At 43.6% G+C, this 17,533-nt stretch overlaps 2 protein-coding genes across 7 annotated transcripts in view; one reads left to right on the top strand and one right to left on the bottom strand.

Moving 5' to 3' along the window:
* CFAP77 (cilia and flagella associated protein 77) overlaps positions 1-17,533 on the bottom strand; it is a 574,339-nt gene that overhangs the window by 467,476 nt on the left and 89,330 nt on the right. The gene's annotated exons all lie outside the window — the stretch shown is intronic.
* The window catches only part of TTF1 (transcription termination factor 1), a 105,148-nt gene that overhangs the window by 25,913 nt on the left and 61,702 nt on the right, over positions 1-17,533 (top strand). For all 4 annotated transcript variants that reach the window (XM_029613687.1, XM_029613688.1, XM_029613685.1 and 1 more), the window contains exons 3-6: positions 7,634-7,848; positions 12,523-12,708; positions 14,709-14,787; positions 17,055-17,185. In XM_029613687.1, coding sequence (XP_029469547.1) covers positions 7,634-7,848; positions 12,523-12,708; positions 14,709-14,787; positions 17,055-17,185 — 611 coding nt within the window. The remainder of the gene's footprint in view (positions 1-7,633; positions 7,849-12,522; positions 12,709-14,708; positions 14,788-17,054; positions 17,186-17,533) is intronic.

Here is a 17,533-nt window from a genome sequence, read left to right as displayed (position 1 = left end):
TATCCTTCGCAAAACTTTGCCCACCAGCGGCCAGAAATACATACAGGAAAATTCCTTGTGGCCCATGGGAGGACCAAGGCATTGACCCCCTTCTGCCCATGCTCTCTCCTTTGGCTGAAGAATCTCGGAGCATTTGTATTGTTGCATGTTGCCATGAGGTCCATGAGGTCCCCACCTGTGATGAATCAGGAGCATGGCTTCCTCTGACAACTCCCACTCCCCAGGATCCAACTGTTGGCGACTGAGGAAATCTTCCTGGGCATTGACTAACCCTGCTATGTGGGAAGCTGCCAGCATCTGCAGGTGGCGCTCTGCCTAGAGGACTAATTCCTGCGCCAGTGTCAGGCTCTTGGTACCACCTGCAGGTTGATGAAAGCCACCACCGTCGCGTTGTCTGATAATACTCTCATTGGCTTGCCCTGAACAAGAGGTAAGAAGGCCTGCAATGCCAGATGCACTGTTCTCCTCTCTAGATGGTTGATGGACCAAGATGTCTCCACCGGAGACCAGAGTCCCTGCACCACTTGAGCCTGGCACACAGCCCCCCAATCAGAGAGGCTGGCGTCGGTTGTGGCCACTATCCAATTCGGAACCTCCAAGGGCCATCCCATGGTTCAAATTGCCCCAACACAGCCACCGATTCAGACTTGCCCTGGTACATTCCATAAGAGGAGGTGGTAGATGAAATTGCTCTGAGACTGGATTCCACCTGGAGAGCAAGGCCGACTGAAGAGGCCGCATATGAGCGAAGGCCCAAGGAACCAATTCCAAAGTGGAAGCCATAGACCCAAAAACCTGCAGATAATCCCAGACCTTGGGAACCATATTGTTTAGCAATCTGCCAATCTGTGCCTGGATCTTGACAATCTGCTCCTTGGTGAGAGAAACTCTTCCAAGCCTGGTATCGAAGCGTGCCCCCAGGAACTCGAGAGCTTGAGATGGCACTAGCTGGCTCTTGGGGAAATCCTCAATCCAGCCAAGGGCCTGTAAGCGCTGCAGTACTACTATCACTGACCGATGACAAAGATCCCCTGACTTTGCTCAAATCAACCAGTCTTCCAAACACGGGTGGACCAGGACACCCTCCTAGTGAAGAGCTGCAGCTACCACCACCATCACCTTTGTAAAAGTTCTCAATGCTGTTGCCAATCTGAACAGCAGGGCGCAAAACTGAACATGATTTCTGAGGATCATAAACCTGAGAAATCTTTGATGGTCCGGACAAATTGGAATGTGGAGATAGGTCTCAGTCAAATCTAGAGAAGCCATAAACTCCCCCTTGCGCATTGCAGCAATCACCGACCTCAGTGTTTCCATCCGAAAACGAGGTACCTTAAGTGCCAGATTCACCTTCTTTAAATCCAGAATTGGACAAAAGGTGCCGTCCTTTGAGACCACAAAATAAATGGAATACCTTCCTAATCTTCTTTCCTCGACTGGCACTGGTACTGTGGCCCCCAACAGACATAGGCGATTGACAGTTTACCGAGTCACTCGCTTTTTCTGCTCGTAAATTCAAGGGGACCTCATGAATAAATCTTTTATCGGCGAAGCAAATTTTAAAGTTTAACCATGTTCTATCACACTTAGGATCCATTGATCCGATGTCATCTTGGTCCACTCCACGAGAAAAGATGTTAACCGACCCCTGAAACGTAGAACTGAGGAGCGGACCAGCCTCGCTTCATTGGGAGAACTCGACACCAGGGGCTCCCTGACAGGAGCCATTTCTGACCGGTCTCCAGCCTCGAAAGGACTGGATCCAGGCTTGCTGCCTCCCGGTTCCTTTCTCTGACCTCTACTCAAAGGTCAAGACTGACGGGAACGCCAGCTTGGCCTGAAACAAGACCATGTCGAAGAAAAGCTTCTGCCAAGCTTTGGCTTGGCCTCTGCCAGCTTGTACCCTTTAGTCTCTCTGAGAAGCTTCACCAACTTCCCCTTAAACGGAAGTGATACCAGCTAAAACTTAGACCAAACATCCGCAGACCAGTTCCTTAACAACAGAAGCCTTCTGGTGGAAACCGCAGACATCATCGAACGACAGGAAGTGCGTATAAGATCATACAAGGCATCCCCCCCCCCCCCCCCCCCCCCTGTAGGCCACAACGGACTCTAGTTGTTCGGCCTGCTGCACGTCCTCTGGAGATAACGACTTGTCAGACTGCAATTGCTGCACCCAGCGCAATCCGGCCCGGAGCATAAAACTGCTACACATAGTAGTGCGAATGCCCAACATTGACACCTCAAAGATCTTCTTGAGATGCACCTCCAACTTCCTATCCTGCTTATCCTTAAGTGCGGCCAAACCGGCTACCGGAATCGTTTTCTTTGTCACGGCCGACACCGAAGCATCCACCTTCACATCCGTAAAAGATCCAACATGTCTTCAGGCAAAGGATACAACTTCTCCATGGCTCTGCCAACCTTCAAGCCTGTATCTGGAGTCTCCCACTCCTGAAGTACTAATTCCTTCACCGACTTAAGAACAAAAGAACATGCCATACTAGGTCAGACCAAGGTCCATCAAGCCCAGCATCCTGTTTCCAACAGTGGCCAGTCCAAGCTATAAGTATCTTGCAAGTACCCAAAAACGAAGTCTATCCCATGATACTGATGCTAGTAATAGCAGTGCCTATTTTTTAAGTCAACTTGATTAATAGCAGGTAATGGACTTCTCCTCCAAGAACTTATCCAAACCTTTTTTAAACCCAGCTACACTAACTGCACTAACCACATCCCATGGCAACAAATTCCAGAGTTTAATTGTGCGTTGAGTGAAAAAGAACTTTCTCCGATTAGTTTCAAATGTGCTACTTGCTAACTTCATGGAGTGCCCCCTAGTCCTTCTATCATCGGAAAGAGTAAATAACCGATTCACATTTTCCCGTTCTAGACCTCTCATGATTTTAAACACCTCTATCATATCCCCCCTCTGCCATCTCTTCTCCAAGCTGAACAGCCCTAACCTCTTTAGTCTTTCCTCATAGGGGAGCTGTTCCATCCCCTTTATCATTTTGGTCGCCCTTATTTGCACCTTCTCCATCGCAACTATATCTTTTTTGAGATGCGGCGACCAGAAGTGTACACGGTATTCAAGGTTTGGTCTCACCATGGAGCGATACAGAGGCATTATGACATTTTCCGTTTTATTCGCCATTCCCTTCCTAATAATGCCTAACATTCTGTTTGTCTTTTTGACTGCTGCAGCACACTGAGCCGATGATTTCAATGTATTATCCACTATGATGCCTAGATCTCTTTCCTGGGTGGTTGTTCCTAATATGGAACCTAACATTATGTAACTATAGAATGGGTTATTTTTCCCTATGTGCATCACCTTGCACTTATCCACATTAAATTTCATCTGCCATTTGGATGCCCAATTTTCCAGTCTCACAAGGTCCTCCTGCAATTTATCACAATCCACTTGTGATTTAACTACTCTGAATAATTTAGTATCATCTGCAAATTTGATTACCTCACTCATCGTATTCCTTTCCAGATAATTTATAAATATATTGAAAAGCACCAGTCCCAGTACAGATCCCTGAGGCACTCCACTGCCTACCCTCAGTCACTGAGAAAATTGTCCATTTAATCCTACTCTCTGTTTCCTGTCTTTTAACCAGTTTGTAATCCATGAAGGACATCTCCACCTATACCATGACTTTTTACTTTTCCTAGAAGCCTCTGATGAGAAACTTTATCAAATGCCTTCTAAAAATCCAATACACTGCATCTACCGGTTCACCTTTATCTACATGTTTACTAACCCCTTCAAAAAAGTGAAGCAGATTTGTGAGGCAAGACTTGCCTTGGGTAAAGCCATGCTGACTTTGTTCCATTAAACCATGTCTTTCTATATGTTCTGTGATTTTGATCTTTAGAACCCTTTCCACTATTTTTCCTGGCACTGAAGTCAGGCTAACTGGTTTGTAGTTTCCCGGATCGCCCCTGGAGCCCTTTTTAAATATTGGGGTTACATTAGCCACCCTCCAGTCTTCAGGTACAATGGATGATTTTAATAGATCTGAAATTTCATTTTTGAGTTCCGTCTGGTCCAGCTGATTTACTACTCTTCAGTTTGTCAGTCAGGCCTACCACATCTTCTAGGTTTACCGTGATTTGGTTCAGTCCATCTGAATCGTTCTCCAGAACGGCTACCTCCCCAACATCCTCTTCAGTAAACACTGAAGCAAAGAAATTATTTAATCTTGTGAAAGTAAACGTTTTGGTCTGCTTCCTCAGGTCCCGAATGACTGCATCCATTCTCTCATGGTCCGAATCTGCTTGGGCATCTTTAATACCTAGTTGGGTATTAATTGCCACAGTTCCTCCCGGCGAAAGAGGTGGACCACGTTTGGATCATCCCCTTCCACCAAAGGAGCTTGATCCTGTGCCTTATCCGGGTCCGTGCCATCCAAATGAGGATCTAGCCCAGACACATCCGCCACCGGGGAGTCCTCACTCTCTGAGCTATCACCAGCCTTCCCCTGGGGCAACTGACGAGCCAGAAATCTCCTAACTCTGGTTGCTCCACCAGAACGAGATGAATATGGTGTCTTGGCCATTGCTGACTCATGCAGGTCCAGTGGCTTCAGATGATGACATCCAGCTACCCTTTCTGCCAAAAAAGCTTTATGCATTATCAAAACAAAATCTGTGGAAAACGCCCCTGATTTCTCAGGACCCTGCTCTAGGAGGGCCTCCTCCTCATCTCCCAGCAGAAAATCCTGGGGCCTCCGGGGCTCTGGAGGCCTTCAATCAGCTGGCAACAGAGTGGGGGCAGGGCAGCATCCCTGCAAGCCCTGTCAGTCGCAGCAGCCAAGGAAGACAAAATGACCGCCATTCTCAAGAAACCGGAAAGGCAGTGTTGGGCTGCTCTGTTCTTCCCATGCTAACGGCGGAGGATTGCTGCCTGCTCGCGGGCCCCCGCACACTCCCTGAGCTGCCTTCCCCTCCAGAGATGCAGCGGGAGCAAATGCTGGCATGGGAGAGGCACACGCGTGTCCCCACACGCTGTGCACTGCCCGCCATGAGGCATTGCGGCAGAAAACCTCGGGGACCTTTCTCCTGCCTGTTTTCGTTTTTTTTTTTTTAACAAATGATCCCCCAGACCTGACCGTGCCACTAGCAGCCGATCTGCAGCACAGACGACGACCCGCGGAACGCCGAGAAGCAAAATCACCCGACCGGCAAACAAAGAGAGGATCTTTTTTTTTTCAAACTTTATACTTGCTTCTTCAGGCTCCGGCTGTCCACCTGAGGTAGGAGAGAGAGGGAACTGGCCCCACCAGATATCTCCCCCCGCAGTGGGTAAAGGATCCGGGCAGACTCAGGGGTTTCCAACCCCTCCTGCATGTGAGCTCCTCCACCTGAAAGGATGGCCCCACCAGGTCCTACCAACCTTCAGGGAGGACTAAGAAGCAATCAACTCTAACACCTCATTTCTCTTTTTTCTTTTTTTTAATTCCCTTCAGACTGCAGAATTTACACCAACTTCTATCTGCTGGAGACTGAGAAATACTGACCGACTGCAGGTGGCTCACCAGGTTAAGTTACGGTGTCAGTAAAACTTTCTCTGTGTTCATCTGCTGGATGGGAGGCAAAATCCAGGAGTCTGGACTGATCTGGGTACATACACTGAAAGGCAGTTAGTGTAGCTGGGTTTAAAAAATGTTTTGACAAGTTCCTGAAAGCGAAGCACTATAAATTGATATTAACCAGAGAGACTTGAGGAAAGCCACTAATTATTTTCGTATACTGTTAATTTAGTGATCTTCTCTGTTGGTAGAGTATATCAAAAAGTTATCTGGGAATATTCAACGGCATATTTATGCTGCTGAATAACCTGGCTAATTTTCCTAGCCAGCTGTCTACCTCATGGTCACTTTTCTCTAAGAAAATGTAACAATTGTATGGTGTGATAGAAAGCAGCACTGAATAAGGAAACCAAAACACATCTGAAAAGAGGTTCTACTTTAAATTTTCATGCTTATTATTCTGTAAACTGCACAGAAAAAAATCCTTGCTATTGCATACAATGTAAACCTAAGCAGTTGATGTATAACATGTTGTGACAGGAAATACGCCTTTATCAAATAGGTGCAGTCCGCTTTTGCTTCAATTTGTTTATCCATTTTCTAAATTCTATTATGTTGAATGGATTGTAATGTTCTGTTTTATCACAGATACTTTGCTATGAAATCAGACACAAAAGAAATATATTGAGGGCTCTCCATGAACTAGAAAAATGTTTATTTAAAAATAGATTATAAAGAATTATTATCTAAAATAAATAAAATTGTATTAGAGAAATGGAGCAATAAACTTCTCCACATGTGAAGGCTAGGAATAACTGGTTAGACAAACCTTCAGAAGACTTCCAGTGGGAAATCATAAACAGACTAAATTAAAAATGTTCATTAATCTTCACATTATATCACAACAGACCTTAGTGCCCTATCACAATTACTTTTACTCTCTGGGAATTATTTCCTATTATACTGAGCTTTTTTCTGTATTGTCTTCATTATTAATCACAGTTTTGATAAAGGGGTGGATCTCTTAACAACTATGGCTCCAGAAAAGGGCTTAGTGACTGAGGGTTGATATTCCATTGGCACCCATTGAGCGTCTTGGGGCTGGACATAAAACTCTTTGTTTGCTTTAAGCATTGCAGCTTTATAGACAATTTGAAATTTGGGCAGGCAAGTCCCCCATTTTCAGTAGCCATTTGTAGCCTTTGCAATTTTATTCTTGTTTTTTCCCTCCCCAGATATATTAATAAATATGTTTACGTTTATTAAAGAAGCTAGTGGGAATTTTGATTAGTAACATTGTTATGCGTTTGATATTTTATTTCTAACTGCTTTGGACAGCCCTTCAGAGTAGGGAAGGTGGTCAAGAAATATTTTTTAAATAACATTGAAAATAAATATATTACCCTTGGTAGACTGGTCCTTTTGATGACCGCTAAGTAGCCTACATAAGTTAGAGATACCATGCTCTTTCTGTTTAATTCTGTCCTGACTTTCCGTAGCAGAGGTTTATAGTTCAGATTATATAAATGTTATATCTTTTGGGAGAGTTACTCCCAGATATTCTGATGTTTGTGTCTTTACTCCGAAAAGGCAGCTGCCTTCTTTCCGTTCATTTTCATATCCCACTGATAGGATTGCTGTTTTAGCAGTGTTGACCTTAAATTCAGAAACTTTGGAAAATAGTTTTATTTCATCAATCAGCTGCGGGATTGAGGGCAGCTTTTTTTTAAACTTTTATTTTTGTGTATCGAAGTGCACTAATGCAGCCAATTCACTGCTTGTTGTCATGTTGAAATGTTGCTTCAAGGTGTTCCAAAGAAATCAGAAACAGAGAGGTCTCTTCTGAAGAAGAGAATGTGTCATTGCAAAGGCTCAATCAAATCACCATCATTTTTGGATAAATCTTACATTGGTTCAGAAAATATTATTACAATCTGTGAAGAATCCACAAAACTAAATGAGAGTTTGCTCACACATTTACTTACTGATCAGACCTCAGACTTCTGATCTTTTTTTGTGTGTTTTTTCAAACAATATGTGGAAATCGGGCACATTGGAAAATTAAATCATGGCATTTTTTTTTTAACCAGGTTAGAAGTGTCTATGACCTCTGGAAGCAGTGGAGAAATTGCTTTTAGTGATCTTGCAGATATATCTGAACCATTGGTGACAGAAGATGACTGTCATGAAGCAGCACTGAAGGAGATGGAAGAGTTTATTCCTCATGTGAGGAACTTGTGTCGTTCTACAGTGATGTCTATGATCAAGAATGACTTGCCTAGATTTAGAATGTTCAAAAAGCTAGGTGAGCCTTGGGGAGGTATTGTGCATGGGATCAGTGAGAACTGTTTGTGTATATGTGACACTTGTTACTTCCTAGTGGTTATAGAGAAATTTTTCTATTTATTTATTTAAAAGTTTTTATATGCCATCTTTTCCAATATATTGATTGTAGCAGTTTACAATATTACATACACAACTACAGTCAGGTTAAAACAGACATTCCTTGTATGTACCCGGATCAGTCCAGACAGTGGGTTGAGCCTCCTGTCCAGCAGAGGGAGACAGAGAAAAACTGAAAAGGTATCCTATATCAGGACAGTGCTCACCCTGCGTCTCTTCAGTATTTCTCTGTCTCCCAGCAGAGGCAGGCAGTTGAACCTGTGGTTCCCTAGCTTTCTCTGTTTTCCACACTGTGGTGATTTTTTTCTTTCGCCTTCCGATTGTTTCCAGGATCAAGCAAGTACTGATTAATTTCTATATGTAAAAAAAAAAAAAAGAATTTGAAGGAAACCAAACTTCTTGTCTATGTGAGACAGCTCTGACTCACAGCTCTTACAGGGTCCCAGGGGGGATTTTCCTCTTGAGTACTCAGCCTGGACCCCTCTTCCCGGTGACCACTTTCCTGGCTTAAAGTGGTGATACTGGTGGTCCAGTCACGCCCCCTTTTCACGCCTGCCTCAGGTCTTTTAGCAGAGAGGCTCCCATTCCTCTGCTCGTTTCTTTGGGGAAAAAAAAAATGACCATCGGAGACACAGCTTACCCATGCTTTTCATTGCAGGCTCCAGCAAGGTAAGCAGCCGAGGAAGTGATTACTGGTGGTCCAGTCCCTCTCTTAACCCTTGTGTGTCTAAGCACTGTGTGTGTAAAAAAAAAAAAAAAAAAAAATGTTCTTGTTTGGTCAGCTGCAATCCAGGACCCCTGCCCACCTGAAATGCCTTGTTTTTTGGCTGATTTCGTGTTTTGTGAGCCGTTTTTTCCCCCCACCATGCCGCAGCCATCCTGGTGTATAGCATGTGAGGAATCGGCTGCGTGGCTTTCTAGGACTGGGATTTGCTCGAGGTGCCTTCCAGGTGGGGTGGGCAGCTTTTTTTCAGGGTCTGCAGCAACAGCAAGCCTCGTGGGGCTCAAAAACGTCAGGCTCCACAGGAGCTCAGACCTGGTTCTTTCTCTCTCTCAGTGCGGGGCCGTAAGACTTCTACCTCTCTGGCTTATATTCAGGTATGGAGAGTGTTTGAGACTATGTGCGCTGAGTTCGTCGTTCTGGTGCGTAAGGCTTCGGTGTCCCAGGTTCTCTCCTTCCTGCAGAATGGTCTCGCCAAAGGTTTGTCTTTCAATTCCTTGTGGGTACAGGTTTTGGCGCTCTGTTCCCTTCTTGGGTGGGTCGATAGATACGTGTTGGCGACCCATCCGGATGTCATTCGGTTCCTCAGGGGGGCTATGCACTTGAACCCGCCTGCCCGGGCTACTTGTCTGTCGTGGATCCTTAACTTGGTTCTCCGCGTTCTTTGTGAGGCGCCCTTCGAACCCCTTCGGCGAGCCATACTTAAGGATCTGACCCTTAAAACGGTCTTTCTGGTCTCTATTTCCTCAGCCAGGAGAATGTCCGAGCTCCAAGCCCTGTCTTGTAGGGAGCCTTTCCTTCACTTTTCTGATTCAGGTGTTTCCCTCCAAACAGTCCTATCCTCCCTGCCAAAGATTGTGTCCTCCTTTCATGTAAATCAGTCAATGGAGCTCTCTGCTTTTTCTCAAGAGGACATTGAGAACACGCCTGGCGTGGATCTACGGCGCCTTGATGTGAAGAGGGTCCTAATGCAATATTTGCAGGTGACGAATGATTTTTGAGTCTCTGATCATCTCTTTGTCTTATGGAGCGGGCCAAGTATTTATTTATTTGTTGAGTTTTATATACCATCATTCGGTGAAGCCATCATAACGGTTTACAAGATTCAAATAGTACTTCTTTTAACAATTGTGAAGAAAGGAATAACAGGATGCATATTAAACAATAGATTAAACAATTATAGTCCAGAAGAGAATCATTTATAAGTGAGGTGGGTTTATTTGGAGCTGGTTGGAGTCAAGTTATTTTGTGGATTTGGTTGGAAGTTCCTTTGGGTGTTAGGATGATGAGAAGTTTGACTGTCAATGTAGACTTTGCGGAACAGCCATGTCTTTAGGTCTTAAGGCTTCTAAAGCTGGCTAAAAGAGGCAATTGCGTCGGCATATATTTGTCGGGGCCGGTCGGTTCTGGAGGGCTTAAAGGCTCACTCTTTACGTTCTCAGGCTACCTCTTGGGCAGAGAGTCAGTCAGTCTCGCCGCAAGAAATCTGCAAAGCAGCTATTTGGAAATCCCTACATACCTTTGCGCGTCATTATCACCTTGATGTTCAGGCGCCATTCTTTGGCTCTTTTGGCAGACAGGTACTTTGAGCGGGACTGTCTCAGTCCCACCCTGTTTAGGGAAGCTTTGGTACATCCCACTGTCTGGACTGATCCAGGTACGTACAGGGAAAGGAAAATTGGTTCTTACCTGCTAATTTTCGTTCCTTTAGTACCACGGATCAGTCCAGACTCCCGCCCTGAATACATTTACATTGCTTCGTCCGCTCGGAGTTTTTCTTTCACAGGTTCTTTTTGGGATTCTCTACTTCCTATTTGAGCTTTAAGGCACTGGAAGTTCATCCGAACTGTAAGGCACCGGAGGTATCTGCTATATATATATTAATAGCTGTGTAAGGGCATTTTTCATACATGATTGAATTTCTTGTTTCATCTTGATAGTTACAGTTGTTTACTTGCTTGATCTTATCCTGGTTCTCTATGCTATTTTGGCTGCTTTAATATCGATTATACTGAAGGGACGCAGGGTGAGCACTGTCCTGATACAGGATACCTTTTCAGTTTTTCTCTGTCTCCCTCTGCTGGACAGGAGGCTCAACCCACTGTCTGGACTGATCCGTGGTACTACAGGAACGAAAATTAGCAGGTAAGAACTAATTTTCCTTTACAAAAATAAAAGAAAAAAAATAGTACAATAAAATAAATTAATAATTAACTAATGTATCCTTCTGTGAGGTCGCAAACAAAGCTGTAACTGCCTTCAGTGAGATCAAACACTCAGATGGTGGAAATTATGTGAGTTATACAATCTTATACAATATGATTTCCGTATCAAAGGCCTTCTTAAATAAAAATGTCTTTAAGCTGCTTTTAAAAGTTTTTAAGTCTGCACAAAGACGTAGAGCATAGGGCAAGGCATTCCAAAGTAAAGAGCCAGTGACAGAAAATGCCCTCTTTCTTGTTATATTAAGCCTAGCAATTTTTGTAATGGGGACATCTAGTAGGTTTTTTTATTGGCATTTATTGGCTGCAATACAAACATACATATAAGAGACACATGAAGTATTTAGTAAAAATTTAAACAGAAGAACTGGGTTTAAGTTTAGTTTTCGAGACTGGAAATAGCAGTACGTCCTAAACTTGTGGTGAGAGCTTATTCTAAAGGATAGGGGCAACTAGTAAAAAAGTCTTCCAGCCAGGATGAGGCTTCATTGATTCATGAGGCAGCAAGAAGGGTAGGATTAGAGCATCAAGAGAGTATTGAGGACAGAGTTAGAAATTAGTACAAAAAGATAGGTGGGATCATAGACAAAAATGCTAAAGTATTTCGCTGGGAGCCAAAGCAGAGAAGGTAGAAGGTGAGAGGTAGAGAAATAGTGGAGATATTGGAATAGAAGACAAGCCATGGATATTTGTAGGCCTTGGTAAGGATGAAAGGCAGAATGAGGGAGACCAGTAAGTATATTATGGTGCTCATCTTGAAATTCTCATTGAAACTACTGGAATTTCTGATTTAAAAAAAATGCTGTATCAAAATAACTGGTACAGAGTCCCTGCTATGTACAGGGTTTCTGTGAACCTATATTACCTGATTAAACATATAACTCAAAAATGATGTGTAGTCCTTATTAGAGTACAAAAAAAAGTACAGCAATGCTATCTCAATTGTGAAATATCTGGTGCTTTAATGGACACACATGGATGGGGTATATTGCCTGCATTCCGACCTGGCCACAATGATTGCTTAAAAGTTTTATCGTTTATTTTCTGTTAACCAAAACAACATATCACAAGAAATATGTGAAATTTCTTAATAATGGCAGATAAAGACCAATTGGCCCATCCGGTCTGCCCGATTGTCTTTTTTTTTTTCTGGTTCTCTCTTACTTTAGGTAGATGAGCATATACATTTCGAGCATTAAGAGGTGGCAATCCCCAAGCCTACCTGAAGGTCAACTGTGTATGAAGTCTTTGTCTCTCAGAAAACACAGGAGCTTTGTAAATACAGTGGGCCTCTGAAGGATGCATTATAATATCACTTGCTTTATATAATGTGCATCCAGTAGTCTGCACCATTTTTCCCAACATTATATGAAACTGCTTATAGTGTGACCATGCCAGGACTGCTTTGTTATATTTTCTGATGCTGTGGTCAGCTCAAGTAAATCTCTCATACTATTCTGTAGTGGCCTCTGCCCCGGCTGCTCTTATCTCATCACAAGGTTACCTAGATTGCTGGGCTGGAGGTGAATGTTTGGTAAGATATGCAGTCTGAGTAAAGAGAAGTGCTTTTTTTGGTCCTGGCAGAGTAACATTTTATATCATCCTTCTAAACAGATCTTCTTTCCATTTCCAGGAATCCCTATCAAGCATGGAAGGTTCACCATGGAGGAAAATAAACGGATACGGAAAAATGTGGAAAAGTTCTTATTGCGAACTGGAATAGATTCTGCAGACAAACTTTTCAATCCCAGCCGATACCCAGAAGAGAGTGTCAAAATCAAACAGATTAAATTGCATAATGATTTTTTCCTCAAGATTGGTGGGTGCAATGTGTAATATGTGACTTGTCGGTTGTTGTACAACCTCTTCTCTCCCAAAGAAAAGCCAGGAAATTGTTATGCAGTAGAAGCTAAAGAACAAAGAGAGACATCAACAGCAGTACTAGCAAAATCGGTGTTTAGCTGACAGTTAAAATAAAGCTATGACCTCCTTCTGTTCTGACATTCATCTGTTTCCTGAGGAGACATTAATTTTGAAAGCTTTTCCTACACTTACTGTTTTGGATATAAGTAATTTGGTGCACTTCTGTGTGTTTCTTATCAGAATCCCATGCAGGTATCACACTGAGTTCTTGGACGGCACTTGCTCAATAACTTTTGCATATAAAGTCTTTAGACGCCAGTAATGTCTTCAACGCCCAACACTGCAGCATTTCGGAGCTGTGCTCCTCCTTCAGGGATTGTGAACAACTCCTTATTTTCACCAATTCCAGTCAACCTTTATAATCCTATCTAAAAATACTACAATGTTCTCTTAATAATATTATATATCAAAATGGTAACTGTTTCGAGCAGACCAGCTCGTTAAAAGGTGCATAACTATTGGATAGATAGATGCTCACATCTTTTATGCATGATGATCTAAACCGTCATTATGATGTCGCCCTCTTGGCAACCTTCTCGGCGTCTGATACTGGTTACGTGAATACCGCCATTTTATATATAATATTAATATTATTAAGAGAACATTGTGGTATTTTTACATAGGATTATAAAGGCTGACTGGAATTGGTGAAAATAAGGAGTTGTTCACAACTCCTGAAGAAGGAGCACGGCTCTGAAACGCTGCAGTGTTGGGCGTTGAAGACATCATGGGCATCTAAAGACTTTATGTGCAAAGGTTATTGAGCAAGTGCCGTCCAAGAATTCATTGAAGTAATGATCATTCAGCCAGAAGATAAGTGGATTTTTTTGAATGAGGTTCTCTATATAAATATAGCGAAATGACTGTTTAAAGAGTGATATCTTTAAGTGACTGATGATTAACTCGTTTTAAGCACAGAAAAGTTTTTTTGGGCCGACGGATGAGGTTTACGAGGTCGACCCAGTGGTTTATGATGGTCACTGGATACACATATGATTTAAATAGTCCGCTCTTAAGCAATAAGTAAAAAAACTTAAATTTTTTTGTTTCTATTTTTTTCTTACATTTTTAGGTTTCTTTTTGATTTAGTGTTATGTACCTGATTTCTAGAGTGACTTTCACAATGTAGGTGCACACAGCAGTGATAACTTACACATAAATGCTGCCATGTAACTGTTTTCATACAGAGATAGTGCAGGCACCGTTCTGGATCTTACCTGAGCAGCAAAGTGGTGCATTGAGAACTGACTGGTCCTCCACCCCTATCCATTTGGAAATGATAGAGACAAGAACAATCTCTGATGAGCCCAGTGCTTTTCTATTTCTTGAGTAGTGATATCATATTGTAGAAGAGAACAACAGAGATGTTTTAGGGTTTCCTTCCTTTTACGCCCTTTCAGCAGGAAAAATTACGCATTCTGCTACTGTCCCCTTCCATAAGACAAGATTCATTTAATTTGGTTTTAGATGGTATTTGAGGATGAGAAAATTGAGAATTTTGGCCATTGGTTATTCTACCTTTCAGAGTAAGAGATTGAGTAGTGTTTGTGGCCCCCATTGTAAAGCTTTTCTCCAGATGCGAAGGCCAGAAAGTGAAGCTGAATGGTCCTGAAGCCCTGTAAATATTAGCACACTTTAGTGGGAGCTGTCAGTGTGTTTTCAATTAGATGAAAAGAGAATGAAGGAATTACTCCCTCAGATCCTGCATTGTCATCCTTTCTGTTTTCTGCTTCCCCTCCATTTTGAGTTTCTCTGAGGTACTCTGAGATCTATGTGCAGGGAGCACAAGGTGCACAGAGCTCTTTCTGATGGTTTTTGTCATGTACACGGGGGATACTTTGCAGCCTACCAGGCATTTTGTGATTGACGCCTGTGTTTTCTGCATCATGTTTTAAGCAAAGGGGATTCCGCGGACTTGCAAGCTGGTATACATGCGGGCAGCGAAGATGTTTAACATCTACAATTACAAAGGAAGGTAAGACAAGTGATGGCTCCCAAATTCATCAATTTTGAGTAATCACATGAAATGCTGCTTGGAAAAACAGAAGAGGGAATGTTTTTTTATTTTCATTAAATAGGAACATTGTTTCTTTTATACTCTGCCATCTTTAATGGTTTTGGAAAAAAATGTGAATATATAAATTGAGGAAGTTCAGAATATAGATTCCCATACTGTCAGGAATTGTTTGAATGAGCGTGCACTCATTCCTGCACTCTCCAGCTCCTCCTTCCTCCTCCCTGTGTACGTAGGGGTGGTAATATGGTAGTAGGGGAAGTGGTGTAGGGTGTGTGTGTGTAAGGGGAATAGAGGAGGGTTGGCAGGCGGTACCGGGTATGCATTTTGTGTGCACACATTTCCCACAACTCTCTCCACTTTCTCCACCCCCCCACTCTTCTTTCCTGTGTGTGTAAGAAAGGGGGTGATTGGGGTTGTTGGTGGTAGCACTAATGTAGGGGAGGGATCTGAAAGGGGGGGATGGAGGGAAGGCCTAGGATATTCCACCAGCACTTTGCATCTCCACCACACCTCTTTTCCAGTGGTGGGGTCTGGAAAACCTCTGAAGTCTTTCTGCTGCTGCTGCCGTGCTGATTCCACTGGTCTTGTGCTGCCTGAGGTTTCCTGCACCAGCTTCAGTGGCATGCTGGCCTGTCCCTCTGCTCCAGATGAGCATTGCTATATACAGTAATGTGCATGTGCAAGTTGCGCCGTGCTGCTCACCTTGGTTTGAGGCTGTGAGAGTGGAATGTGGTGGCACAGAGGATTTGTGGATGGGGTTTGTGTGGAGGGAGTGGTTATTTGGGAGTACTGGGATGTATGTATTGGTGGTGTGGGTTTTATGTGGTGATAGTGGTGGCATTGGTGCTGTGAGTCAAGTGCATGGTGGGGGAAAGTGTTGCAACTGGGTTTATGGTTTGCATGATGTGGGTGGTAGGGTGAAGCTGGGTGAAGGGTGAATGTTGGGTGGTGTGTGATGGTGCTAGGAAGGGGTGAGTAGTGTGTGGGGTTGATGCGGGTGGCTGTGGAGGGTTGTGTGTTGGTAGACGTGTGAAGATATATTTTTGTGGTGTGGGCAGTGTGTGGTTTTGTGAGGAATGAGTAGGTATGCAGGGGGTTGAGTATTGCAACTGGGTTTGCAGGTGTAGATGTGGTGGGGGGTGAGTATTGTAACAAAGTTTCCAGCATTGTACATGATATAGGTGGCTGTGGTTAGGGATGTGTGAGGGTAGGTTTTGTGGTGTAAGGTGGGGTAAATCACCAAGGGGAAAAATAGGTTTGTGGAGGTGTGAGGTGCACTTTGGGTGGTGGTGGTGTTACACTGATGTGAGGGGAATATTTTCATGACAGGGTTTATAGTGGTGTGGGTGGTTGTGTAGGGGTGGTGGCTGCTTTGTGAGTGGTGTGATATTGACATTGGTGGTGCGAGGGGTGGAGTGAGTAGTGTGTGGTGGTGTTGTCAGTGGTATGCAGTAGGATGAATGTTGTGAGTGGCTTTCTGGTTGTATGAGTGGCAGTAGGGGTTTGGGTGTGGGGAGGAGTGTAGAGAAATAGTTTCAGGATATATATTTGTGGTGTGTTTGTGAATTGCATGCTTGTGGCTCTCTTCTTATTCTACTCTCCACGTTTGTCAACCTTCCTACTATCCCTCTTCTTCCTCACCTTTTCTGCATCCTTTCTGCAGATTCTCTGGCTTGTCCCCCAGCTATCTCCCTTCTCCTTCCTCTCCCTCTACCACCTTGACCATGTGACCTGCAGTTTTCATGAGGCTGGAGTTTGTTTTGCTTGCTGGCTCCCTGCTGCTGCTCCTGGCTGGCTGCCCTGCTAGTGATTTCCCAGGTGCTGCAGAGTCGGGGCTGGTGTTTGTTTTGTTTTCCAAATCCTTGTGTAACCCTTGGTGCCTGCTCTCCCCACCAGCCAGGTTAGTGACATGCAGATGTATATTTCAAAACGGTTGTAGCAGTCCCATGTTTCGAGTCTCTGGGGATCTTCACATTTTTCTGCTGTTGGGGCCTGCCCTACCACAGTTGTTGTTGGGTCCGTACGTGATGTTGTGCATGCACTGTCATTCTGGTGATCACCCCTAATATTTGTATAATGCAGAGAGACAAAATACCTAAAATAAACAATTATAGTGGTCAATTTTCCTACATCTTCTGCACTGTGTCAAAATTAGAAGCCTTCTGTTAATATTTTTAGCCTTCTAGCTGCATCATGCCTAATATAGAATTTTTTGTCATCACTAGGTACACGAAGGAAGAAGAGCGAACATTAAAAGAACATCAAGCTACACGTGGAAACAACTGGAAGATGATTGGCGAGCTGATGCTCCGCAGTAGCCACTCCATTGCCTTGAAGTACTCCCAAATGAAGAATGGTAAGCACCAATATGGTATGACACAGTGACACCAAGGAAGGACCCAGACTACTAACAAGAAGGCCTTTCTACAGCTGGTAAGCAGTGCCTTCCTTTAGAGAGGTATCTGATCTAACAGTTTCTGATAGTGGCCCTTATGTGTTAATGCCTGGTATTAATGCATTTGGCCTCTGATGCACTTCAGCACCCACAGAACACCTGGGATTGTATTTGTTCTTGTGTAATGGGAGCACTGACATGGACAGCATCTTATAATTCATAGACACTTTTAATTCAGTCTGTCTGTGACCTCCCTGCAGTTTACAAGAACACTGAAAAATTGTCTTATCTTCAATTTACTGTCATAGT

Source organism: Rhinatrema bivittatum, chromosome 8 (assembly GCF_901001135.1).
Source record: "Rhinatrema bivittatum chromosome 8, aRhiBiv1.1, whole genome shotgun sequence".
Lineage (NCBI taxonomy): Eukaryota > Metazoa > Chordata > Amphibia > Gymnophiona > Rhinatrematidae > Rhinatrema > Rhinatrema bivittatum.
Note: the sequence above shows the minus strand (reverse complement) of the source record. Positions and strands in the feature narration are given on the sequence as shown.